The sequence below is a fragment of the Balaenoptera borealis genome (genome assembly GCF_965194805.1).
Source record: "Balaenoptera borealis genome assembly, chromosome: 3".
NCBI classification, from domain to species: domain Eukaryota; kingdom Metazoa; phylum Chordata; class Mammalia; order Artiodactyla; family Balaenopteridae; genus Balaenoptera; species Balaenoptera borealis.
Window position 1 is genome coordinate 21,662,346 of NC_138866.1, and position 27,459 is coordinate 21,689,804.

The 27,459-nt window shown below is 37.5% G+C and overlaps 1 protein-coding gene and 1 long non-coding RNA gene across 6 annotated transcripts in view; one reads left to right on the plus strand and one right to left on the minus strand.

The window, feature by feature from the left end:
* LOC309625352 overlaps nt 1–16,510 on the minus strand; it is a 44,778-nt gene extending 28,268 nt beyond the window's left edge. Inside the window, exons 1-3 of one of the 5 annotated variants that reach the window (XR_014242472.1) lie at nt 11,917–12,113; nt 10,518–10,713; nt 3,754–3,798 (exon numbers count right to left, since the gene is read on the minus strand). This is a non-coding gene — a long non-coding RNA (uncharacterized lncRNA). Of the gene's footprint in view, nt 1–3,753; nt 3,799–10,517; nt 10,714–11,916; nt 12,114–13,586 lie in introns of those variants that run through there. The other 4 variants (XR_014242469.1, XR_014242471.1, XR_014242468.1 and 1 more) reach the window with 4 other exon arrangements.
* GTF2A1 (general transcription factor IIA subunit 1) overlaps nt 12,199–27,459 on the plus strand; it is a 44,338-nt gene continuing 29,077 nt past the window's right edge. The window contains exons 1-4 of the mRNA XM_082384740.1: nt 12,199–12,666; nt 16,518–16,619; nt 25,370–25,571; nt 27,254–27,318. Coding sequence (XP_082240866.1) covers nt 12,637–12,666; nt 16,518–16,619; nt 25,370–25,571; nt 27,254–27,318 — 399 coding nt within the window. The 5' untranslated portion in view covers nt 12,199–12,636. The remainder of the gene's footprint in view (nt 12,667–16,517; nt 16,620–25,369; nt 25,572–27,253; nt 27,319–27,459) is intronic.

Genomic DNA, 27,459 nt, shown 5'->3' on the forward strand with positions numbered 1-27,459 from the left:
TACCAGAATAAAGAACACTGGGGAAATGTTTTAGTTTTCCCTTTAAAATGTATGTTGAAACAAAATACACAAGTAATTATATCAAATATTATTACTTTCCAAATGATTTAAAAAATATAGAGAAATAATGATAGGGGAAATGATGGAAGAAATTAAAGGTTTCAAGAGCTGATTTCTCCAGAAAGGAAGAAAGGATAAAGATATGTGAAGAAAAACATTATAAGTGTGTAGTATGAAGAAAGATACAGAAACAAATTTTAAAAGGCAAAGAACTTTTTCTGGAGGAATGAGAAAGGAGGTTGGTCTCAACTTTATAGGACAGCTACGTGGGATCGTTATAAAGTCAAAGAAACAGGAGGGACAGCCTATAGCGTGGGTAACTTGTGACTATCAATTAATACTTAACAGGTGGAAATCCTAAGACTCATCAACTCCATTTCTTAGAATCCACCCTACAAAGATAGTAACAAAAGCATATAAAGGGGCACTCACAAGGATATTATTGCAACAATGTTTAAAATAGCAAAAAAGGAAAGAGTCTAACTGCACTTTCAAGAGAACGGTTAAATAAATTATTGTATACTCATACTATGAAATTCCATGCAGCCACTAAAAACACCTGAGTTAGCTTGAAATTTACTAGCCTGGAAAGAGATCTGTGATAGATTGGGTCTATGAAAAAAGCAGTTGCATATAAAATTTAAAGCATGATTCCATTATCTAGAGATAGGTACAGGGAAAACACAGGTGTGATTGAGAGGTGTGAGTAGAGTCAAGAACACAGGAGTTTCATTTTTATTTTCTATAGTTTTTCTTTGATGGTTTTGGTAATTTAATTTCCCTCATTTTGTGGTTCCCCCCCACCCCCAATAAAATATTTTTTAAATGTTATGATTGGCTAAGGTTAAAATTAAGAGGGCTAAGTATGGAGACTAAGAACATATTGAGACTTTCAAAATGGTCTGTATTTGATAATCATCCAATCACATTTGTGAAAAGTCAGACAGAAATTTTGATTTCATTTTTTAAGCCAATACTGGAATGATGAAATTACATCAAGGTCACCGAACAGAGGCTATGTTTGGTATTCTGTAACTACTGCATTAAAAAGGAAAAATAAAAGCAAAGGAAGAAAGGGAGACTGAGAAGGGAGGGAGAAAGGAAAGTACATTAAGGGAGGTTAAGAGAAAAGGGGAGAGAGACAGAAAGAAGGGATTTGGACTTGATTGTGTTTTCCTTTGCTAAAATTAGAATTAAGAAGCAAATATGTGATGAATTCTACCGTTTGAAAGTAAAACCATTGTTAGTGATAAATGTCACTAAGCAGGCAGCAAAATACATGAAGAGGAAATGAAACACCATTCTAGGGACTGTGGTTTCCTAGTCCTGTATTCTATCTGGGCTCAGGTGTATTTTGCCATCCTGTGGCCAAATAACAGTATTGATTTTTATCACACACTACAATATATCTGAAGCCTGAAAACTTATCATTCTAATTTGAGATTTACTGAGGAATGGTAATGCATTCTATACTTCACAAATGAGCAATTATAACTCTTGACTTGAGTTTATATAAAGCCTCAGTTTTAAACAATCTGAGTCATTTCAGGAAAGTGATGATTTTCAACTGATGTTGAGACAGAGAAATCAGTTATTCAAATGATCTATCCTCAAGAACTGGTATTAAAAAATGTACTTATCTAGACTGTAGTATGTGTTTTATCTCAAACTTGGAAGTGCTTTCTTCGATTCTAATTTTACCAATGGAAAAAACTTACACATTCAAAAGACAGATATGAACTTGCACTATCACAACACTGTTAATCAACTGTACTCCAATATAAAATAAAAAGTTAAAAAAACCCCAAAAGATAGGTATGAGCTTGCTTAATTGGTGAACTCAGTTCAGAAGTGTGTTCTGATTCCTAATTTTTGTTCCACTCCACTGCTTAACATAATCTAAACAAAGACAAAATAGAACCCATTTCATTTTCATTACCATCAATATTATTATTATCCCTAATCTTTATGGAGGACCTACTTTGTGCCAATCACTGTGCTAAGGGGCTTTACATGTATTATCTCTTAATTCTCCCACAACTCTCTAAAGTAGAGAGAGTTACTAATATTACTGCCATTTTACAGATGAGGTAACTAGCCTATGACTGGAACAAGGACAAGCATCTTGTTCTATCTGATTACAAAGCTCATGCTCTTGGGTACTGCTGTACCACTATCCCTGTCAATACACATGGCCTCTTCTTTTTGTGCAATGACATTGGCACAGGCCCAATTTCATTTATTTTTCTACCTACACAATGGGAGTTATACCACTGGTCCGTGAGGTAAAATAGAAAGACTTCCCCTTCCCAATGTTCTACCACTAAAAATGGTAACCCTCCATTTTCTTGTTTTATGAAAGCATTTAAAATATAATTATAAAGTTAGACAGAAATGTTTTGATTATAGAGACTCTTGCTAGAAAAATGACCATTCTCACCAAATTCAATAATTTAGTAAGTGCTATTTGGAATGGGAAATGGATGATTTTCAACTATCGTAGAAAGAGAGACATCAGTTATTTAAATGATTTAATAAATGCGTTTTGATGATGCTTTTACGAAGGCAATTACATTTAATCAGGACAAAATCTCACTTTCAACTCTCCAATTTTTATGTTATAGTTTCTTCTCCCAAATGAAGTTTAACACATATATAATTAACATATATTTGACAAGCTTAACAACCAACATAATTTGATTCAAAACCTTCACATCCTCCTGGATTGACAGCTTCTTATTTCTAAGACAGGTGGAAAGAGCCTTGAACCTGGAGCTCTACAACTTCATGAGTAAACAGCAATATAACCTTGGGCAAGACACTGCTTAACCTGAGTCTCAGTTTCCTATCCATAACAAAGGGATAATATTACTCGTCTCATTGGACTGTTACAAGTTTTAAAGGAGGTACCTTGTGATTAAATTTTTTAGACTAAGTCCATTATAATTATTATTGCTTCTCAACTTGGCAGGGAACACAAAATGGCAAATTCCTCTTCTTTTTTAAATCTCCGTTTTCCCTGTTTAAACATCCTTTCTTTTTCCCTAGTTGCTATCTCCTTACTTCGAAGAACCATCCTACATTAATGCAGATCCTTGTTCTCAAGGAGGTATTTGAACTGCACCTCCTGATTTTCTCCCAGAAACCCTTGTTAAATCAAAGACCAGCCCTCAGTATTTATGCAAATTCCTTACTTCCATCATGGCCTGGAAGCTACAATAATCTTTCTGCCACCTCCTTTTCATAATCAATACTACCTTTACTATCAGAGGAAGGTAGGTTCTGGAGAAGAACGGAAATTGAGCCATCTAGTTCCAGTTTCTGTAATAATTCTCTAAGATAAAGTTTGTAGATGAACTCAGATTTAATTTATCTACTATGATATATTTTATTAGAAAATTGTCTGTGTGGAATTATCTTTCATATCAGAAGCCTCTATCAAGTTAAAGATATATGAGTAAGAAGGTAAAGCTGGTTGGTAAATCAAAGATAACTTGGCCATTAGAAGAATATTTTTATAAAAGCATCTGAGCAAGCACCTTACTTTTCACCATTTTTAACTGTCCCAAATCACAGCTGTTCAACTTGTAAATCAAGGCATATGTAGCTGAGATGTAAGAATCAGAGAAAGAGGAAACCCATGTAATTAAACACAATGCTTAATATTAATTACATTTATAACACAATACCTACCAGGCCTTCTTGGGAATACCAACGGTCTTTCCACCGGAAGACAAGCTGTATGGATAAAGAACTGTTACTGATTGTAAATAAGGATTCATTGGCTTATTTTTAATTTTTTAATGGAAAATTTCATTTAATTCAATAATTTTTAAATTTCATCATATATCCAGTAAGCGTTTGAATTTCCAGTTGTCTCATAATTGTCATCTTTCTTTTACAGTTTATTTGAATTAGGATATAAATAAGTTCCATATACTGTGATTGACTGATATGTCTTTCAAGTGTCTTTCTCTGTAGGTTCCTTTCTCTTTCTGAATTTGTTTGTTGGAGAAATTACATCATTTATCCTGTGGCTTCCCAGAGTCTGGATTTTGCTGACTGCATTTCTAATACATAGTTGAAAATGTCCCTGCAACCTGTGTATTTTTTGTACATTGTTAGTTGGATATAGAAGCTTGATCACATTCAGGGTATATATTTTGGGGTGGGAGTGTGGGTAAGACTACCTTACAGGTGGTAGCATGTTCTTCATCAAGAAGCACATAATACCTGGGTATTTTATTTCTTTTTTTATGATGTTGGCAGATGTCAGTGCTTAACACCTCCATCTCTTAATTCATTAGAGGTTGCAAAATGGTGATATTCTATTATTCCTCATTCACTTATTAGCTGTAATACTTCTTTAAAGAGAAACTTCCTCTTATCTACTGTATTAGTTTTCTGAGGCTTTTGTAATAAATAACCACAAATGTGGTAGCTTAAAAACAACAGAAATTTATTCTCTCATAGTTCTGGAGGCCAGAAGTCCAAAACAAAAATGTTGGCAGGGCCATACTCCCTCCAGATTCTCTAAGGGAGAATCTGTTCTTTGCCTCTTCCAACTTCTGGTGGCTGTTGGCATTCCTTGTTGCTGCATTGCTCTAATTTCTTCCACTATGGTTACATTTCCTCTTCCTCTTCTGTTTGTTCACCTCCGTGTCTCTTATAAAGACACTTGTCAATAAATTTAGGGCCTAACACAGTAAAGATCTCATCACAAAATCCTTAACTTAATTATACCTGCAGAGACCCTTTTTCCAAATAACATATACAGTTTCTGAGGATTAGAACATGGACGTATCTTTTGGGGGACTACCATTCAAACCACTACATCTACTATTTGATACTTGGTACAATTCATGTTGGAAAGGCTGGAAATGCTTGATTATATTTCTTTATTTACCAATCTTCAAAATGATGAGTTGTTTCCCTACCATTCTCCAATGGCGACCAATCGGAATTTTCATGTTTTGTTTTTTAGCAGCATTATAAATTAATGGATTTAAATATTTGATGCAATTCAACTTGCTGCAAGTACAATCCTATTGATACTCAAAGTGTCTCATCTTTGGCCAGTGGGAGCCTCTTCACGTTGGCTCCTAAATTCTTTTGACATGACACTAGGAGTCTTTGATATCTTCTGTTATGAGTTGAATTACCTCCTCCCAAAGAGATATGTTGAAATCCTAATCCCCAGTACCTTAGAAAGTGACCTTATTTAGAAATAGTGTCTTAACAGAGGCAATCAAGTTAAAATGAGGTCATTAGGATAAGCCTTAATCCAATATGATTGGTATCCTTATAAAAAGGGGAAATTTGGACACAGAGATAGACATGCACTGAAGGAAAACAATGTAAAGACACAGAGAAAATGCTATGTAAAGATGGAGACAGAGATTGGAGTGATGCGACCCAAGGCAAGGAATTCCAAGGGTTGCTGGCCACCACCAGCGGCTGGGAAGAGGCAAGGAAAGATTCTACCCATAGTGTCAGACAGAGCATGGCCCTGCTGACACCTTGATTTCAGACTTACAGCTCCCAGAACTATGAGGCAATAAATTTCTGCTGTTTTAAGTCACCCAGTTTGTGATACTTTGTTACAACAGCTCTAGGACACTAATATACTTTCATGCTATCTGTATGAAAATATATTCTAGATTCATTTTGTATTAGGTAGGGCAATAATAGGCAATTCATTTGGTTTAAATTAATATGTTTCTTGCCCCAGTCCTGGAGTGAGAAATATTTCCAAGGAGCTCTAATTCCTTTTAGTGGAAAATGGTACTTCAAGATCATAATCCGGGAGCTAGTAGTGCTCACAGATACTGGGCTGATCACCAGTGAGGTGTTCAGACTTTTTTAGAACTATGTATTCAATATATTTTATAAGTTAAAATGTATTGAGTTTGGGTTTTTGTTGCTTAAAAAAAAAAAAAAAGACATTTCCTGCTTTTGACCTAGAATCAGAATAAGATATTTCTCCAAGGAGCACTGGTCTTAAAGTACCATAATCTAGATACTAGGTATACACATTGCTTATGGGTTGGCTATTGTTTCTAGGACGTTTCAGAGCCAGGGAGAAATATTTAAGACAAAATACACCATGACACTTCTAATTTAAATTCAGGACTACAGAATTTTCATTTATCCTCTTCTGTCTTAAACCTGAATTTCATTTCTCCTATGTTGGGAATCCTGCTTCTCAACAATGACTGGGATGGTATAATTAGATCATATAATTACTCATCTTCTTTATCCCACATATCACATTCAAAAAAAAAAAAGGGGCTTCCTTGGTGGCGCAGTGGTTGAGAGTCTGCCTGCCGGTGCAGGGGATACAGGTTCGAGCCCTGGTCTGGGAGGATCCCACATGCCGTGGAGCAGCTAGGCCCGTGAGCCACAGTTACTGAGCCTGCGCGTCTGGAGCCTGTGCTCCGCAACAGGAGAGGCCGCGATGGTGAGAGGCCCGTGCACCACGATGAGGAGTGGCCCCCGCTTGCCGCAACTGGAGAAGACCCTCGCACAGAAACGAAGACCCAGCACAGCCATAAATAAATAAATAAATAAATAAATAAAAATTAAAAGCAACAACAACAACAGAAAAAAACCCCACACTTTAAAAAAGATTTAATGGTATCCTTACTATAAATTGGATAAAAGCACTGACACCCTCATGATCACCTTTAAAAAAAAAAAAAAGAATACATATACAACATTACCACCACAAATAAAAATATTGAGAGCAGTGAAAAAAACTTTTCATATTTTTGTCCTTAGAGAATACCCTACTACAGATATATATAGTTTAATGACTGTGTTTTAAAGTCACTTGGAAAAGTTCCTCTTTGTGTGTTATGGAATACACTGTTAGGTTAATTTGCTTCATTTTATTTTCAATTTTGGGATTTTTTTTCAAAAGTTAACTTTGTTTTATAATCTACCACCTAGAAGAATTAGAAAAAGAAGAACAAAGAAAACATAAAGTCAGCAGAATGAAGGAAATAATAAAGATCAGACAGGAAATAAATAAAACAGAGATTAAAAAACAGAAAAGATCAATAAAACCTTTCTTTTTTTGAAAGGATAAACAAAATCAACAAACCTCTAGCCAGGCTCACCAAGAAGAAAAGAGAGAGGACCCAAATAAAGAAAACAAGAAAATAGGAGAAATAACAGCTCATACCATAGATACATAAAAAATCATAAAAGAATACTATAAATAGTTATATGCCAACAATTTGGACAACCTATAAGAAACGGACAAGTTTCTAGAAGCATACAGCTTGCCAAAACTGAGTCAAGAAGAAACATAATTTGAACAGACTGATTACTACAAGTGAAATAGAATCTGCAAAAGCAAAAACAAAAAAACCAAAAAACCCTCTGCAAACAGAAGTCCAGGACCAGACATCTTCACTGGGGAATTCTGCCAAATAAAGAAGAACTTATACCTAGCATTCTCAAACTATTCCAAAAAATTGAAAAGGAAGGAACACTCCCAAATTCATTCTATGAAGCCACGATCACCCTGATACCAAAACCAGACAATGACACTACAAAAAAAAAAAAAATTACAGGATATGTTTGATGAATATAGATGTGAAAATCCTCAACAAATATTAGCAAACCTAATTCAACAATACACAGAAAGGATCATACACCATGATTAAGTTGGATTTATTCCAGGGTTACCAGGATGGTTCAACATATGCAATTCAATCAATGTGATACACCACATTAACAAAAGGAAAGACAAAAACCACATGATTATCTCAACAGCATAGAAAAAGCGTCTGACAAAATTCAACATCCATTCATGATAAAAACTCTCATCGAAGTGGGTATAGAGGTAACATATCTCAACATAATAAAAGCTATTTATGACAAACCCACAGCCAACATAATATTCAATGATGAAAAGCTGGAAAGCCTTCCTACTAAATTCAGGAACAAGACAAGGATGCCCATTCTCACTACTTCTATTCAACATAATATTGGAAGACCTACACATAGCAATCAGACAAGAAAAAGAAATAAAAGGCGTCCAAATTAGAAGGGAAGAGGTAAAACTGTCACTATTTGCAGAAGACATGATACTCTACATAGAGAACCCTAAAATCTCCACACAAAAACTATTAGAAGTAATAAATGAATTCAGCAAGGTAGCAAGATACAAGATTAATATACAGAAATCAGTTGCATTTCTTTACACTAACAATAAAATATCAGAAAAAGTAAGAAAACAATCCTGTTTAAAATCACATCAAAAAAACATTTAGGAATAAACCTAACCAAGGAAGTAGCTATACATTAAAAGTATAAGACATTGATAAAACAAACTTAAGATGATTCAGAGAGGGCTTCCCTGGTGGAGCAGTGGTTAAGAATCCACCTGCCAATGCAGGGGACACAGGTTCAAGCCCTGCTCCAGGAAGATCCCACATGCTGCCAAGCAACTAAGCCCATGCGCCACAACTACTGAGCCTGTGCTCTAGAGCCCATGAGTCACAACTACTGAGCCCGCATGCCACAACTACTGAAGCCCGTGCGCCTAGAGCCCGTGCTCCACAACAAGACAAGCCACTGCAATGAGAAGCCCGCACAACACAACAAAAAGCAGCCCCCACTCGTCACAACTAGAGAAAGCCCGCACAGCAACGAAGACCCAGTGCAGCCAAAAATAAATAAATAAATTAAATAAATTTAAAAAAAAAAGATGATTCAGAGAAATGAAAAGATATACCATGCTCTTGGATTGGAAGAATTAATATTGTTAAAATGGCCATACTACCCAAAGCAATCTACAGATCTAATGCAATCACTATCAAAATACCCAAGATATTTTTCACAGAACTAGAAAAAATAATCCTAAAATTTACATGGAATGACAAAAGACCCAGAATTGCCAAAACAATTCTGAGGAAAAAGTATAAAGTTGAAGACATAACCCTTCCAGACTTCAGACAATACTACAAAGCTATAGTAATCAAAACAGCATGGTACTGGCAGAAAAAACAGACAAATCAATGGAACAGAATAGACAGCCCAGAAATAAACCCACACACCTATTAATCCACAACAAAGAATATAAAAGAATATACAATGCAGAAAGGACAGTCTCTTCAAGTGGTGTTGGGCAAGCAGAACAGCTACATGTAAATCAATGAAATTGTAACACTCCCTCACACCATATACAAAAATAAACTCAAAATGGTTTAAAGACCTAACTATAAGACATGCCACCATAAAACTCATAGAAGAGAACATAGGCAAAACATTCTCGAACATAAATAGTAACAATATTTTCTTAGATCAATCTCCCAAGGCAGAAGAAATAAAAGCCGAAATAAGCAACGGAACTTGATCAAACTTAAAAGCTTTTACACAGCAAAGGAAACCATCAACAAAATGAAAAGACAACCTATGGAATGGGAGAAAAGATTTGCAAACAATGCGATCAACAAGGAGTTAATATCCAAAATACACAAACAGCTCATATAACTCAATATCGAGAAAACAAACAATCCAATAAAAAATTGGGCAGAAGGCCTGCCAATGCAGGGGACACGGGTTCGAGCCCTGGTCTGGGAGGATCCCACATGCCGTGGAGCAACTGGGCCTGTGAACCACAGCTACTGAGCCTGCGCGTCTGGAGCCTGTGCTCCGCAACGAGAGGCCGCGACAATGAGAGGCCCGTGCACCGCCATGAAGAGTGGTCCCCGCTCGCCGCAACTAGAGAAAGCCCTCGCACAGAAACGAAGATCCAACACAGCCAAAAATAAATAAATAAATAAAACTAACCCCAGTCATTCTCAACTAATTCTTCAAAAGAAAAAAAAAAAAAATGGGCAGAAGACCTAAGGGAGGGTGGAGAGATAAATTAGTAGTATGGAATTAACAGATACAAACTACTATGCATAAAATAGATAAGCAACAAGGATTTACTGTATAGCACAAGGAACTATATTCAATACCTTGTAATAACCATAATGGAAAAAGTCTGAAAAAAATTACATATATATAACTGAATCACTTTGCTGGACACCTGAAACTAACACAATATTGTAAATCAACTATACTTCAAATAAAAATTAGGTGAAACCTGATTATAATTTTATTTGGTAGGACTGAAATATATCAGTGCTTTTTATATCTTGAATGAATGCTGTAATTATGCAGTATGCTTTACAATAAGACTTCCATTAGGATCAGCAAGTTTGAGATATAAGATCTTTCCTCTCAACTTTTGTATTCTCCAAAACAGCAGTCCCCAACCTTTTTGGCACCAGGGACCAGTTTCATGGAAGACAAGTTTTCCACAGACTGGGGAGGGGTGGGTGGCGGTGCAGGGGGGGGTGTGGTTTTGGGATGATTCAAGCACATTACATTTATTGTGCACTTTATTTCTATTATTATTACATCGTAAGACATAATGAAATAATTATACAGCTCACCATAATGTTGACAGGAGGTGGAGCTCAGGCGGTAATGCGAGCAATGGGGAGCAGCTATAAATACAGATGAAGCTTTGCTTGCCAGCCGCTCACCTCCTGCTGTGCAGCCTGGTTCCTAACAAGCCGCGCGCACTGCAACGAAAAGCAGCCCCCACTGGGGGCAACTAGAGAAAGCCCGCAGGCAGCAACCAAGACCCTATGCAGCCAAAAATAAATAAATAAATAAATTTATTAAAATAAAAAAGTAATACTTACATAAGGAGGTAACAAGTCCTCTTAAAATAGTAAGAAATGAAAAGTATTGGCTAGTATAACTTTTCTGGCTAATGGTCACCCGACTATTAAATGAATTACAAATGTTGATGGAATCATAATTTTATATAATACATAATGAACACTATGATTTGTTTTTTGTTTTTGTCCTTTTGATGTTCCCAAACAAGCAGCTGTGCAGGGAACTGAGAAGCAACTGATATTCCTCAACTATGGTTTCAGAGGCATAGAAGTTTTACATTTTGTTTTGCTTTGCCTTTCGAGGATAAACTCCCTCACTTGTCCAGCCTACATTCCATGTGTCTGGAAATTCCTAAGGACAAGAAAATTAGGTACTGTGAGCTCTGCCTCCTAAACAGAGCATTCTCTGTTCTGCGTGAAATGTTGATATAAAGGCGAGATTAGCTTGGGCAGAGCAGGTCAAAAGCCTATTGAGTTGCAGTCCAAGACATGGACATTTCCTGCCCCTCTTCCGCAGCGAGAGGCCATGTGACTTGGTGTGTCAAATGCCAAGTATTTCAGATGTCAGTATGTCCTGACCATGTGGAGTCACTGAATTTGGGTAATATTTTTAAAAACCGGGAAAACTTGTGCGGTCATAATCCCGGGTATTCGGGTTGGCGGTGGGTCGGGTGGGGTGACATTTCCACCACCTTGAAAAGTCATTTAAAGTACGTGGGATAGTAGAGGCCGGACCTTTGGGGAACTTAAACCCAGAGACTTTGTAGCTTACTGGTGGAGAGAACTCATACGGTTTCAGATGTTATTAATTCTGGAATGTGTTTACGGGGGGGCCAAATCAGGTTTCATCCCTTTTAGGAACTCGTACACAATTCTGCAAGCTAAAGGCCCATCCTAGGGAAGAGGTGCCAACGCCTCGGAACTCGGAATCTGAGTCTAGCCCGTTCTCGGACATGACTCCGCATTTGAAACTTCCCTCAGTCCGAGCGCGCCAGGGGCGGGAAGCTGGGCCACGTGACCGGCCCTCCTCCGCGGCCATTCCTAGCGGGGCAACAGCCAGCGCCCCTTCCGCATTTCCTATCCCCCTCCAGCGCGCGACGGCGCATAAATGCCCGACGGGAGGCAATCCCAGCTAGCTCTGGACTCCTGTGTCACCAGAACTCACGCTTTTTCCAGCAATACTTAGCAAGTTCCTCATCCCAAAGCAGGTGCCGGAGACTTCCGCCTGGGTGCCGACCACGTGATCACGCGAGACTTGAGGAGCCGGCGGTCCAACTTCACTACTTAAGTCCCCGGGCCCCGCCCTCACCACAGCCTCCATTGCGCGTGACGACGCGCGGCGGCCTCCGCCCCGGCAAGCCTGCGCACGCGGCTCTCGCGGTGTCTCGCGCTCAGCCCCGCCCACCTCTGCCCCCGCCCCTTCCGCCCCTCCCTCCCCCTCCGCCCTGTCTCTCGGCGGCAGCGGTGGTGGCGGCGGCTCGCGCAGCTTGTTGGCTCACTATATAAAGGGGAGAAGCGGGCGGACCGGACGGCTGGAGCTGCAGCCGGTGGCGGCAGCGGCGGCGCGGGGAGCGGCGACCGGTGGCGGTTCCCCTCCTTGGTGCGGGGTGGGGAGCGGGTAACGCCCCCCAGGACCCCTGAAGGGTCGTGGCCTTTTTTTTTTTTAAGGGCGATTCTCGAGTTGTTAGCTCCGAGGACTGCTCTCCTCCTTCTCTACCTCCTCTCACCGCTCCCCTCTCCTCCGTCAGGATCCGATTTTGTTTGAAAAATTTTTCCCCCCAATTTTGCGGTGGCTTGGGTCACCCTCCGGGTGTTCTTTTTTTGTTTGTTTTTGTTTTTATCTTTTCTCGGGGTTGCCCCCCTCTTGTTTGTGTTGTGTGTGGAAATGGCGAACTCGGCAAATACAAACACCGTGGTAAGGACGTGGTTTGGTGGCCGGCGGGGGCTTCGTTCAGGCGGCAGCAACGGCCGGACCGGGCGGGGGCGGGGACGGCCGCGACTCCCGGCCTCGACTCTCCTCAGCCGCCCGCGCGGCCGCCGCCGCCGCCGCCGCTTCCCGCCTCAGGCGGAGCGGGCCGGTGCGCCGGGCGGCGGGCGCGGGGGGGTGCGGAGGCTCGCGGCCGCGGCGGCGGGGAGGGCGGGGGCGCCTGCTGGGCCTGGGGCCGCCGCGGGGCGGTTGGGCCGGGGCGAGCGCGCGGCCCCGGCCCCAGACCCCGGCCGCCAGGAGGGAGGGCGGGAGGGGCGCCGCCGCTTCTCCCCGAAGCGGGCCCGGCCGCGCCGGCTGGAGAAGGGCTCCCGGAGCAGCCTCAAAACAAAAACCGTGTTTGGGGAGCTGGGCGAATCCCCAAGACCCACCGCGATCCACTTTAACGCAGTGAAAGGTTAATGGCTACTTTGGGGGTTACTTTGGGCGTTTTGGCGGTTGTGCTTAAAAAGCCTTCACTGGGGCCATTTTATGTTTTAAAAAAAAAAAAAAAGGACGAAGGTTGAAAAGCACTTATCTCGGTTCCTTCCGAATCGGTAAAATGGCGAAGGGGAAGCAAAACCCCCATCGTATCTTCGACTAGCAAAAGCACCAAAACAAACAAAGCCTACAGTAGTGGTCAAAGTGCCCCGCTTTCGCCTTGAAATTTGCCTACTTCTCACCGTTTGTCCCTTTTTTCTTACTTGCGATCACGTAGGTTTGCAAAAAGCAGTCACATAAATAACCTTTTCAGTCACCAACGCAAAATGTGATCACTAGTCCACCCCACTCTCTTATTTTTATTATGACAATAAAACACTTTTTTGCCCGGTCCCAAATGCAGACAAGCCCACGGCAGCCCGGCTCCGTACCGTTGACGACTCGGGTCGATCCATCATGGCTGCGGCCGCTTACCCTGCTTTTCAGTCCCTGAGCCTTGTGGTCCTCCTCCCTTTGGCTGCCCTGTTTATATAGAGCCATTGCCGCTCTCTAATATAGACTCTGCCAGGATGGGAAGGTGCTTTTCAGGCCTACGTCACCGCCTCTCCATTTAAACACCAGATCCGGCTTTAAATAGTGAGAGCTGCTGAGAGCGGGGCTGGGAGGTGCGTGCTCCCGAGGCGAGAGGCTGGCGCGTGCAGAGCTCAGATTTATTCCTAAGTCCTTTCCGTACACTGTAATTTCGTGCCCAACCGGGTCTGCTTTTAGAGCCCCAAGTTTTTGTTTTCATACAGCAGCTGGGATTTGCGGTCTTTGATAAGAGAAAATAGACTTGCCCTCCTTTTTTATTTTATTTTTATTTTTAAAAGAGAATTTAAGCTCAGATGTCTAATCGTTCTTGTATTCAGAAGATGCATGCATTATTGTCGGTAATTTTTTGTTTTTTTGAAAAGTTTTCTACATCAATTGTTAACTGTGGAGGATTTGATTTTGGTAGTATTTTGTTCATCACGTATTCAGGAAATGTTGGAAATATAGCTCCTAATATTTCATTATGTTTTCCTATAATAAATATTTGAGATACGAAGCTTTTCAAAGAAATAGATAAGTGCCTAAAGCTTCGACGTAGGACCTATGTCTACAGTACATTTATGGATCGGGGAATTGTGAGTAATTTGCTTAGTGCAAACTGGGTATTAAAAAATTAAAATTCTAAGTAGACGGTGTTTTTGCTGCATTGGATGTTAATATGATATCCAATATAGAAATTAATCCAACTTATTTTCCAATATTGTACCAGGGACTAAAACTTTTGAAAGAAATCCTTTAATAATCATTAGATAATGGCACTAATGGCCCTTTAATTTATGAGTTTTTAAGTTTGGAATATCTGGTTTTTGAAAACCAGGACAAACCTAAATTACTGTGTATTTCATAAAAGGCAAAAACTTTGGCTTAAGTACGATTTAGTATTTTAAATAATAATTCAGAATAATGCCTATGTACTCACATACTTTGAAAAACGTCAGTATTTTGCATGCTTTTTAATTCTTGAACAATTTTAAATTGCGTATACTTCATGAAGAATACACATTTCCCTTTCTTTAACTATAGTGCATATGAATCCATTAAGTGGTCAAGTTGTGGGTTAATTAAAGCACAAAAGCAAAATCTTAAAGCAAGATTGATTCATTAAGTAGGGAGTGCCAGAAGAAAGCACATTGTACCTATAAATGTGTGGATATCCAGGCAGAATATTTTTAGGGATGACTGACTTCGGAAACACCAAAACAACATGTAGTTTGCTTAAAAAATAATTTATATCGTCAATTTGAGATTTATACTACCTATTTAAAATTACACTGTATCTTTATAATGCCTTGGGTCATTGGTTTAAAAAAAAAACACTTTATAAATGTATTTTTGTAATTCAGTAGTTGAATTGCCATAGATAAGGTGATACCCATAGTCAGACTTTCCTTATATATGGAATCAGAATGCTAACATAAGGAGGCACTGTAGAGATGCAGAAATCACATGAATAATTTTAGTTCACAGAGGCAGATTTGGCAAAATAAAAAGCAAGTGAGTGAGTGGAACGGCAAAGGTGAGAACCTAGATACATGAATTGTTTTTCTGGTTGTAATGAAAAGGAACAAATAGTTTTTAATGGTTGAGGTAAGTTGTATAGAGGAACTCATTATTTGTATTTTTGGCTGGACAAGGACACATAAGAGGTTTCCCCTGTGATAACAGTATTGCTGGGAGAGATGCTAATGAAACATTTATTTCTGTTTGAGGTTTGCTTATGAGAGCAAACCCTTGGTTTTATTGGGTAAGCAGTAACTTTTAAGCAAGATATAAATCACAAATAATGACAAAGTATTAAAAAGGCTGTTGATCTTAGCTCTGTGTGATAATGGATAAGATTTATAGCAAGGCATCTCTGGTTTTACACTCTGACAAGCAAACTTCCTTTTGTCCATTAAAAATAGGATGTGGGTTGGGCAAATTCTTCCATCTCTTACCTTTTGGTTTTTAAAAAGTACTTTATACTTTTAAAGTGCTTTCACATCTATTCTCGTTTTATTTTTCTGGCAACCTTCTAAAAGCAAGCTTCCCCCCAAGTAATGCCAACAACAATAGTTATAATAATAATAGTTAAAAAATAAATATCGAGGCTGCTTATAATTCTATTCCATAGCATCATCTGGGCAGTAGTAGGAGAGAAATCCGGGAAAAGAGATCATTGTGTCTTGTTCCTCTGAGACTTTGAGACCTGTTATTGTGGTTATATGAACAGCTTGATGGTATAATTTAAAGGTACAGACTGGGTAACAAAAACTGAAATTAGGTGATTTTTAAATTTGAATACTTATTAGGTTGCAGATTATTACCAGGCAAATCACAGGACATAAGTTTCTGTTAAGACAGCGATGAGATTAGGAGATAAAACGGGTTAAACCAAGCAAGGAATAATAAAAACCAGACATAGCAACCCATAAAACTATATCGTTGGATATAGTCAAAACACATTAAGTGTTTTGACTATAACAACATGGGAAATTACAACTGGAAACTGTATAGACCTTGTATCTGTGATGATCTTCTGTATATGAATTGTATTAAACAGTCGTAAAACCTCTATTAAAATATGCAGTCATCAAATAATTCATTTTAACTAAGGCAAATGATGTTTATGGGAATGGCCATACCTTTAAAATTATATCTTCTAAAATAAGTTTTAGAGAGTTGGAAAAGGGACTGTTGTATTAACATTTGTTTTGAATTTGTGAAAATGTTACATATTTTAATATGTGAAAAGCAGTGTTTTTCAGCAGTCTTTTATTTTCCCTTTAAAGCCTAAATTATACAGATCTGTGATTGAAGATGTAATTAATGATGTGAGAGACATCTTTTTGGATGATGGAGTCGATGAACAAGTTCTGATGGAACTAAAGACTGTGAGTTTGCCGCCTTTTTTTTTTTTTTTTTTTTTAAACATTCTCTTCAGTCAGAAACTATACTCCATAATTTTTCCATATGATGACCATTTGACTTTGTTGCAGGAAGCAGTATAGTTATGTGAAGGGTGCTGGTCTTAAATCCCAGCTCTACCATCCATTCTTCCTGTGACCTTAGGCAAACTGCTTATATTTCAGTTTCCTTATATCTGAGATTAGAATTAGTAGTACTTACCTTTTAGGCTTGTTTTGAGGATTAAATGTAATAACTATATAAAGTGTTTAGCAAAGTGCCTGGCAATAGTATTAGCTATTATTAATGGGCAGTTAATATCCATTTATGTTTTAATTACTTGACATTCCTGTAAGGTTTTTTTTTCCTTTTCCTTTTTTTGTGGTCTTAATGCACTGGTATTCTAAAATGTATTTATGTTGTGGAGATTAAGTGCTTGATAAATTTCACGTTCTGGAGTCTGATTCTCTATGTGGGCCAAATATTTGGTTTATAATGTATTCTAGTTTGGGAGCTACTTTTCTGCCTCTTCTGTTTACTTGGTTTTAAGCAGAAATATATAGATACTTTTATGTAGCATTTGTGTTTTCTTGATGCTGTAATGACTCATGAAATCATGGAATATTTTTGCCTTACTGCTCAGAACAGTGGTTCTCAAAATATGGTCAGTGGACTTCCCCACAGGCTCTTTCAGGGGGTCCATGCGGTTGGACAGATGCCCAAGTCTGAATAATCATAGTATGTTTGTTATATTTCCAGTAAAAGTTGTATTCCATGAAAAAAGTGACCAGTTAAACTTGCAACTCAAATGCACAAGTGCTTTTCCTTGAGATAACTGTTCCATATGCAGCAGAAGGGCTTTATGCATGCTTCCCATTTTGATGTACCAAATATTAAAAAGATGTTTACGTAAAGGTTGAGATGAGATCATTGTTGATATTAAGACATGCAATTGTTTGATATTCTATTCATGATATTCTGTAATGAAATGTATTAATATTTGGCATATCTGCATACTTCACTGAACTCATATTTTCCAAATGACCAATGCATGATGTTGCAAAATCCCTTCAAAGTGAAAGATAAATTGATGGATTTTAATCGAAGAGTATGAAAAGTTAATTAGTATATGGTTTCAGATTGTACATTGCAGCTAACTGTTAAGAAACCATCACTTAAAATACTTTTTCCTTTCCCAACTACTTAGCTATGAGAAGGCAGATTTTCTTCATATACATCAGCGAAAGCAAACTGAATGCAGAAGCAGATATGAGAATCCAGCTATTTTCCTTTTAAGCCATTTCTCACGAAATTTTTTTGGACGATATGGTTATTTTCATTGAAAGTATTTATGTTAACATGTAATGGATACGTTATTTTTAAATGTCAACATTAAAAAAAATCTTATTTAAAATTTCATAAAAGCTCATTGAGGTCCTCATTAATTTGTAAAAATGATAAAGGACTCAGACTAAAAAGTTTTAGAACTGCTGGCTTAGAGATTGGGAATTGAGCTCCATTAGAGCTATGTATAAATAAGTAATCACAGTTAATGAACGCTAAGGAACATTTGTTGTGGTCTTATTTATCCATTCAACAGAGGTGTGGAGGCTACAATTTAGCAACTTACTATTTTAAATAAAGCAAATCTCACCTGTGTTGTGGTGATGAAATACATCTTAGAATGTTGCAGCATCAGTGGGCAGCTTCTATAGAGTTTTCAATATGAATCTGCCCCTGTGAGGAAGGGAAAATATAGGTTTGAATGAGATGAGGAAATATTTATTTACCTTGTGAGAAATGTAATGGTTACTGAAAGTGAAGAGTAGGTATTTAAAAATACAAGTGAAGGAATGCCAACTCTGAGACATGAGTTGGAAGAATAGCAATATAAACTACTCAAACACATGAAGTATCTCAGGGATATGAATGAGAAGAGAATAAGCTTATTTTGATTTCTTCATGTTACATGTAATGAATATTTTACAAATATGTTATACCCTTATAATGATTGTCCTTGTAGTTCTGTGATCTTATGTAAAAGGTACAGCATTTTTAGGTGCAAAAAATTAGTCCCAAAGGCTTTAATTTGCGCTAGGTCAGACTAGTGGTCAATCCAAGTTGTTATCTCCTCTTGCTTTTCAGAGTCTGTTGATATTTTGCTGCTGGTCCCAGTTAGAATCAAGATGTTCTTTCCAAACAGAATGAGCTATCTTTGAGACCAAATAGCTCCACCTGCATTTTTAGTACATAAGACTTTATACATGTATACACATATATACAGATATATGTACATATAATATAGTATAAAAGTAGTATAAAAAAGTAATATCTATGTTTTATAGGTTATGCACTGATTTTTTGTTTAATGCGTAATTTTCTATGACAAAAATTGTGACTTATTCAACTTTGAATCCCCAGCCTCTACCACAATGCCTGGCATATGTGGTTGGCATTCAGTAAATACTTAATTAAACAAATTAATAACATGTTGCTCCAGAATCTAACTGAAAAAAGTAGTTTACTGTTTTTGTTGTTTTTTAAACGGGACATACTCTTTTATTCTGGGTAGTAGCTGAATTTAAATATAAAACTGTTAGACTGAAATGAGTTATTTTAATTCTCTGCACTAAATTTCTTCAGGATCTCATTAGAATTTCCAGAATGTGCCCTAGTTTTAACAGTCTGACAGCCAGCATTATGCAGTAGAACTTTCTGTGGTGATGAAAATGTTCTATATCTGTGCTCTCCAGTATGGTAACCACTAGCCACATGTGGCTATTAAACACTTGAAATATGGTTAGTGGAACTGAAGAACTGAATTTTTATTTAATTATAATTAATTTCACTTTAAATCACCACATGTGGCTAGTGGCTACTGTATTAGACCTTGTAGGTTTGGATATTCTTGCTAATGAAAACTAACAATATTTCATATTTTAAGGTTTATAAAGGACTTTGTCATTAGCTCTATCCCCTTTCTCACCATTTTATAGTGTTTCACAAACTTTTATCAAAAGCTTCCATACGGCTGTGAAGGATACAGTGGTGTATTAGATTATGAATTAAGATGAGTAATGAGAGTGCCTGTAATTTGAAGTTTAACTAGATAATTCAGGAAGGGACCTTCTACATTAAAAAAATTCAACCTGATTCTTGAGGTTATCTGTTAACACTGTGGGTCTCCTTTAATGTATGAACTGTGGGAGATAGAAAAGATGCATAAAGCATAATGTTGGTTTTCTTGCTTTTTTTTCTAATTGAAGTGTAATTGACCTACAACACTGTATTAGTTCTAGGTGCACAACATAGTGATTCAGGATTTCTATACATTAGAAAATGATCACCACTTGATTTTCAATAAAGCTATATTTGAATGTAAATTGTGTTTTAGATTGGTAAATGACTATGGGTGGAAATGACAGTCTAGAAGTCCTCTTCAAAGTAAGTGATAAAATTATCCTGATTTCTAAACTGTCAGACCCACCCCTATCCAAATAGCAAGTACAATGGGAGATAGAAAACATGGCCTCTCAGTAAAACAAAGTGAGAAGAATTCCTCATTTGGAGACAAATCTGAAAAAGTTAGTCTGCCCCTAGATCTGTTTTCTCATCCTTGGCAGTACTGACATTTTGGACCTGTTAATTCTTTGTTGTAGAAGGCTAGTTATCGTAGGATATTAGCAGCATAACTGATCTCTGCCCACTAGATGCCAGTAGCACCCCTTAGTTCTGACAACCAAAAATATCTCCAGACATTGCCAGATGTCCCTGGGGCAGAAGGGGAAAAACTACCCCTGATTGAGAACCACTGTTCTAAATATACTCTAGTTGTATATAAATACTTGAACCGTAAGTTGAACGATGATCTACTGTTCTACATCATTTAGCCTTGGGGAAAGCTCTGTTCCCCAACATCATTTCTAAAGAGCCCAAAAATTCAGTTGTCTTATGTTTTATCCAGGAGCTAGTTGTTTTTGTGAGAGTAGGAGGATCCTTTAGAATTTCTAGCCCAGCATACTGCCAGGCAGCAGTAGATCTGATAACGTTTTATAGATCAAAAAATGGAATAAATACGCTTTGACAGATCATTTAGCAAGTGGTAGAGACTTGAAGCTAAGCCTTTTGTCTCCAGATAAGGAAGGTACCAGAGTTGTGACTAGACCTGCTCTGATGCAGCAGTACAGTTTAGAGATTAGAACTTTGGACCAGAGCTGGGATTACGGTGAGGCAAGCAAGGGCCTAGAGTCCAAAATTTAAAACTTTAAATTTAAAATTTAAAGGACATTTACTCTTCACTCTCAGGGTCCAGCCCTGTTGAGTCAGATTGCCTGGATTGTACGATGGTTTTGCCTGCTGTTAGTTGGTGATCTTGGATAAGGTACCTAACTTCTTGTTCCTCAGGTTCTTTTTCTGTAAAAAGGAGATGATAATAATGTCTGTTTTAAAGAATTTTTGTGAAAAACGAGTGTACATGGAAAGTACTTAAGTGCACGTTAAGAATTCAGTATTAGTCTAGTAAACATGATGGGCATAACATGATGCATATCCAAATCATTTTGGAAACAGAAAATGAATTTTCTCCATGTCTAATTCCAGACACCTGGCAAAGATTGTTGAAATAGGACTGCCAGAAATAATAGCTATGGTGTTGGGGGGTAAAGTACTATAAAAATGTGGAGAAAAGAGTTCTTCCTATTTTCTAAACTAGTTAAATAAATAAATAAATACATAAATAACAATTCAGTATTCTTGGTAGTCTTCAGGGGTATTAATATGATTACTGTTGCCAAAACAGTATTACATTATTTTAAACAGATGATATTTTAAAAATAAAATATTTTGATAAATAAAATTATTTTAAAATGAAATTGGAGAGAAACAGAAAACATTCAACTAATTAAACTTTACATTATTTGATGTTATAAGTGTAATGCTAAATATTTGTATGGTATTATTCTTGTATTTTTCACATTACCTAGAACAGTATTTGGTACTTAGTAAATACGGATTCTCAGTGGCCCACTACTCCAGCATCCCCTTGCTCCCCCAGAAGCAGTTTGAAATGTGTGGTTCCATGTTTGCTTGTTATAATGACTAATGGGCATCTTTGGCATTTAGTAGGCTAGAGGAGTGTTGTATTTCATGTACACTTCCTGTGGTAATACCCTGTAAATAAAGAGTTATTCTGCCTAAAATGTTGGTAGCATCTTTATAGAGAAACTACCTTAGAAAACAAGTTCGTTTTCTATTCTCTTTGAAATTAATATTAAATTTCTGTTAAGTTCTTAGTCATTTTGTTAGGTTATGAATAAGACATAGTCTCTGCCCTGAAGGAGTTCATACTTTAATAGAGAAGGTAGACTTAGTATGAAAAGTGTACCAATAGAAATATCTCTAATGTATAAAGGCAGTGAGCGATTTCTTCGCGGCTATGTGACTTTGCATTTGCATTCTTTGGGGAATTGTGTGGGAAGACTGCCAGTCATAAGGAGTAGTTTACGAAAGTTTAGACAGGAGGTATGTATGCTATATTCAGGGAACTGCAAGTAGTTTGGAAAATAGAGTGCAAGTTATAGTAGCAGTTGGAGAAGTTAACATAATACTGCATTAAGGAGCTTGGTCTTTAGAGTGAGAAGGATTCTCTGGCGTGCTAGTTAAAAGACAGAGTTTTGGACTTCTGCTTCAAAGAGTCTCAGTTGATAGGGGTACAGTCTGACATTTAAAAAGAAAAATTTGATTGCATTTACCAAAAAATAATCTAAATTAACTTTTAATAATGCAGGAATGGATTGCAGTCTGCAGTTTGAAAAGTACTGGTTTATACTTTAAAGCAGCAGCTTTCACTTTAGTGTACATCACAATAACCTGGATAGGTTATTAAAACAGATTCCTGGCTCTACCTCCAGAGTTGCTGATTCGATGGGGTGGGGCCTTAGAATTGGTATGTCTAACAAGTTCCCAGGTGATACTGATGTTATTGGTCCAGGATCACATTTTGAGGACCACTGATTTATAGAGGATAGATCGGAAGCACAAGTTTCCACTAAAATGTAGGCTCTGTAAGGACAAGGATATTTGCCAGATTTGTTCTGTCTGTTCTCAATGCCACTAACAGTGTCTAGCTGGGAGATACTCAATAATTATGTGTAGAATGTATGATTTGAAGCAGGGAGCTCAATTAGCTTCGTCATTAACACTTTGCAGTAATACTGATGGGAGGAAGGGACTTGAACTGGGGCCATTATAGTAGGGATAGATTGGAATAATGCTTTGGAAAGGAAATTGACAATAATGATAGGGCATTGTGGTAGATTCTGTCTCACAGATCATTGACTTGGGAGACTAGGTGAGTAGTAGTACGCAGCACTTAGCACATAATGTGTATTTGTTAATATTTACCATTGTCATGGAAGCTTAATTGAAGTGATGGGTCAGGATTGCAGTGGGTAGACCAATTGGAGGTGATAAAAACTGAAGCTTTAAATTTAGAAAATTATGGTTTAAAGACCTGTTTCTTTATTTTTAAAAAATATTTTTTTTATTTATTTATTTTTATTTTTGGCTGTGTTGGGTCTTAGTTGCAGCACATGGGATCTTCGTTGCTGTATGCAGGGTCTTTCCTTGCGGTGCTCGAGCTCTTTGTTGTCGCACGCGGGCTTCTCTCTAGTCGTGGTGTGCGGGTTTTCTCTCTCTAGTTGTGGTGCACAGGCTTCAGAGCACTTGGGGTCTGTAGTTGTAGTGCATGGGCTCCAGAGCGTGTGGGCTCTGTAGTTTGTGCCATGCGGACTCTCTAGTTGCGGCATGCGGGCTCAGTAGTTGTGGCGCGTGCGGGCTTAGTTGCTCTGGGGCATGTGGGATCTTAGTTCCCCGACCAGGGAGTGAACCTGTGTCCCCTGCGTCGGAAGGTGGATTCTTTACCACTGGACCACCAGGGAAGTCCCTTAAAGACTGTTTCTTAAAGCATTAATTAACAGTACTTTTTTCACCTTGATTTTGGCCTACAAGAAGCGAGGTTTTGTTTTGTTTTGAAACAAGGAAAAGAAGTGTAGACAGTTTGGGTGATAACTGTTTGGGAGGCTTACCTATATAGCCTTACTATATAATATAGTTAGAGTGTATTTTAAAGTGTAGAGTATATTTTATTCAGTGTCTAAGCCTATTTTGTACTGTGTGTTATGCTAGGTGCCCACTTTATAGAAATGAGCCAGACAAAACTTGGGCTCTCAAAAAGTAGTTTTTTGTTACCCTAGGAAGAACCCTAGCTGTTTTTAGTCTGGGATTTGCACTGACTTAGATTTACTAGCTGGAAGTTCGTTTAGAAGTAATCTAATTCAACTTGTTCCTTTTTTAGATGAGTAAAATGCCCAGGGAAGATAAATAATTTGTCCACAAAGCTGTTTAGTGGCCAAACCAGGACTAATTGGGTTCCTGACTTCTGATGTAATGCTCTATTACACAATTAATACCACCACTACAATAATTATAATTAACATTTATTGATGACTGACTTTATGCTAGACTCTGATAAATGTTTTACATGGATATCTTATTTACTCCTCACAACAATGCATGAAATAGATATTGTTGCTGTCTCTGTAAGAATAGTCTTCAGGTAAGCCTAAATACTGAGACTGCTAGGGGAATGGTTGCTCTGGGGAATTGACCTTTAGTTTAGTTTACTTTTTCGCTAAATCGTTAGAGATGTGCTGGAATTGTTATTAACATGTAGATCTAGAATTTCTAGGACAGTTGGAAGTGTCAGCAGTTTATAAAAATCCCTGTTAGTATGGCAGAGGGAGCTTTTTGAAGGATCTGATAGAAGCCTTACATGAGTTAGGCAATATCCCAAGAGTAGATCCTAGGGGAGAAAACAAAGTATCTGTAGATCCTCGTGTACAAAATGACTGAATTAAATTTTATATGTATGTTTAAGGAATGGTTTGTAACTTTCTTGGGCAGTTTTTTAATAAGGGCTCTATAGATTGAACACTAAACCTTGTAGAGAGGAAATGTGTTAGGGAGAAGGATGGAATAGTTATAAATATTTTCTTTTACTTCCTTGTTTTTGCCCACTTTTGATTTTTTTTTTTCCTTCATCACAGAAGCTGTCCAAGGGTGAGATGAGAAAATAGAAGTGGTTAAGCAAAAAAGGATTGTCAGTCCTTGTCATAATGAAAGAGGGAAGGGAATTTCAAGAAGTGTGGAGGGTTGAGAATACCTCTGAAAGCATATTAGGCATTGCTGTTTCCTTTTCCTTATGTAGGGTTGGACAGATAGAAAGGTGGGGTTTTCTAACCTGAGGACTGCCTCTATAATGTTTCTTATAGTTCAAGGAAAGATGAATTTATGTTTTATATGTTATTTAAAACTTAGGAAAGAAAGATTTCCATAAAATAGCTAACAATGGATTTGATACTAAAAAGGATGATTTTTGATTACTGAAAAATTGCTTATATGAAACTGCTTGGTAACTAAGGAATTACTATGGAAAGTTTGTTGGAGATAGAAGAAACAAAAGAATTCTTCAGTACTCTTAAGTAGCAAAAGTGAGGTTTGATACTTTAAAAATTGGTTTTCATTGTGGCATACACTTGGGTAAGAATTAGAGATTTGTAGATTTAATCAGTTTTGAAAATGTCAGAATTTTATAAACTAATAAAGTATGTTTTATCCATATGTCCAGCATTGTTTTCCCTGACTCTTACTTAGAAATCTTTAATATTCTTTGCCTTAGTTATGGGAGAATAAACTCATGCAGTCTAGGGCAGTAGATGGATTTCATTCAGAAGAGCAGCAGCTTTTACTGCAAGTTCAGCAGCAGCAGCAACCCCAGCAGCAGCAGCATCACCACCACCACCACCACCAGGCTCAACCGCAGCCAACAGTACCTCAGCAAGCGCAGACCCAGCAGGTCCTCATTCCTGCGTCACAGCAAGGTGAGGCGGGATAGTCCTACTACAACCTGGAAATGAAAGTTGTCATTTTCAAAGAAGAGAAACACTCTGGGTGTCTCCTTTCTGTTGGCTAAGGGGGTTGTATCTGTGTGTGTATAAAATGTGGTTCCTATTTATGTAGTAATGATAAACAAGTAATTCACTAACAGAAAGCCTAAAGTGATATTCAGGTAAGTATATTATTACTTTTTTTCAGATGGCTACACAATGGTGGATTTCCTAAGTCAGATCTATAAAGGTTTATTTACTAAGGGTTTCATTATTTTATATAGTAGAATCGTTACTTTCTTTGAAACTGATTTGTTCCTACAAAGACATTTGAGTTTAGTTTTTATAAATAAACACTGGAGGGTTTTTGTAGCTATACTTTGGCAATCTGAAATTCTAATTCCCTATTAATTTATGCAGTTAAATTGACTGAATTAGATTTTCTTTAAGTGAAGACTGGATATATGACATCTTAATTTCTATTATGTGGTTTAAAGATAAGAAAAAACAAGTATTTATAGACTGCGTCCATAGTGCCTTGTACTGTGCAAGTCATTTTATAGATTTTGTTTCATTGCAGTCTAATAGAGGCTCTGTGAAGTAGCTCTTAAAACATCACAGCTGAGGAAAATCTGGGCCCTGAAAAGGCTTAGAAGCTTGATCCTCTACATGGAGTATTTTCTGTCATGACAAACATTTGTTCAGTTATAAAACTTCCTAGTAAAACTTCCTAGGCCTTCAAGTTTTGTAAATCTTGTTGTCAGAGAGGAGAATAAAGAGAAATGAAAACTTCATCTTAAGGTAACTGTTTAGTTACTCATTTGCCTCATCTGAGAGTGTATGTAAGACTTAAAACTGATATTGATGCACATTAGAAATATCTGTTTGAGTTATTTTACTGTTTATATCAAATAAGACTTAATATTTGATTTTACTCTGTACCTTGCATCAAGTAATTTTATCCTTTTAATGTTTCTTGATGACCGTTCCTCCTATTGCCTTCAGGCCTGGCACTAGGATTTTAGGTTATCATAAATTAAAATTTGATTTTCTTCACTCAGAGAATATTAGGATAATGGGATTATCTATTTATTCTCTGAAATTTGCGGAATCAAACACTTAGTTCCTTTTATGCTTAAGTGATATTGCCATTATTTATGATTTGTATTTTTTAAAAAGTTGATGGAAATAAGATACTAGAAACTGTCAAATTGGGAGAAAAAGATTTTAAAAGACTATGTAGATTATAACTTTTTGAGCTCACTCTTAATGGGTCAATAATGCATTCCAGTAGTAGTATCATTATATTAATAACACAGTTATTGCTGAGTTGGCAAGACAATATTAAATTATGTTTGAAAATTTCCAGTTTAAGAATGCACAGAAATATATATGTGTAGGTGTTAGGTATCTCATTACGTCATGTTCCCAAGGTCCCTCGTGTCCTTAGGTGTTGTTAAATCTTTTTTTTAATTGTGGTTTTTCCAGTATAAGGTGGGTATGTCGCAGCTGTTATTTACTGTAGAAGTTTATAACATTCTGAGATATCAAATGGTTGAGTGTATTTGCATGCAGAAAATGTGGAAAGCTTGAAAAAAATTTTCAGTATGGTACAGCTTTCTTATGAAATAGCCTCATGGTTCCTTGTTTTTATGTGTGCCTGTGTTTTTTCATAGCTGCAGCACCACAAGTTATTGTTCCTGATTCTAAGCTGATACAACATATGAATGCATCAAACATGGTAAGACTCAGGACATAGCACTTTGCTTGGCTCTATTTATTCTAACCCAAATTGTGATTATGCTTGTGTATGTTGTATATTAACAACTTGAAGTTTATTCAAGACTTAAGCAAAATACCTGTTTTGTTTGGTTTCCTAAGT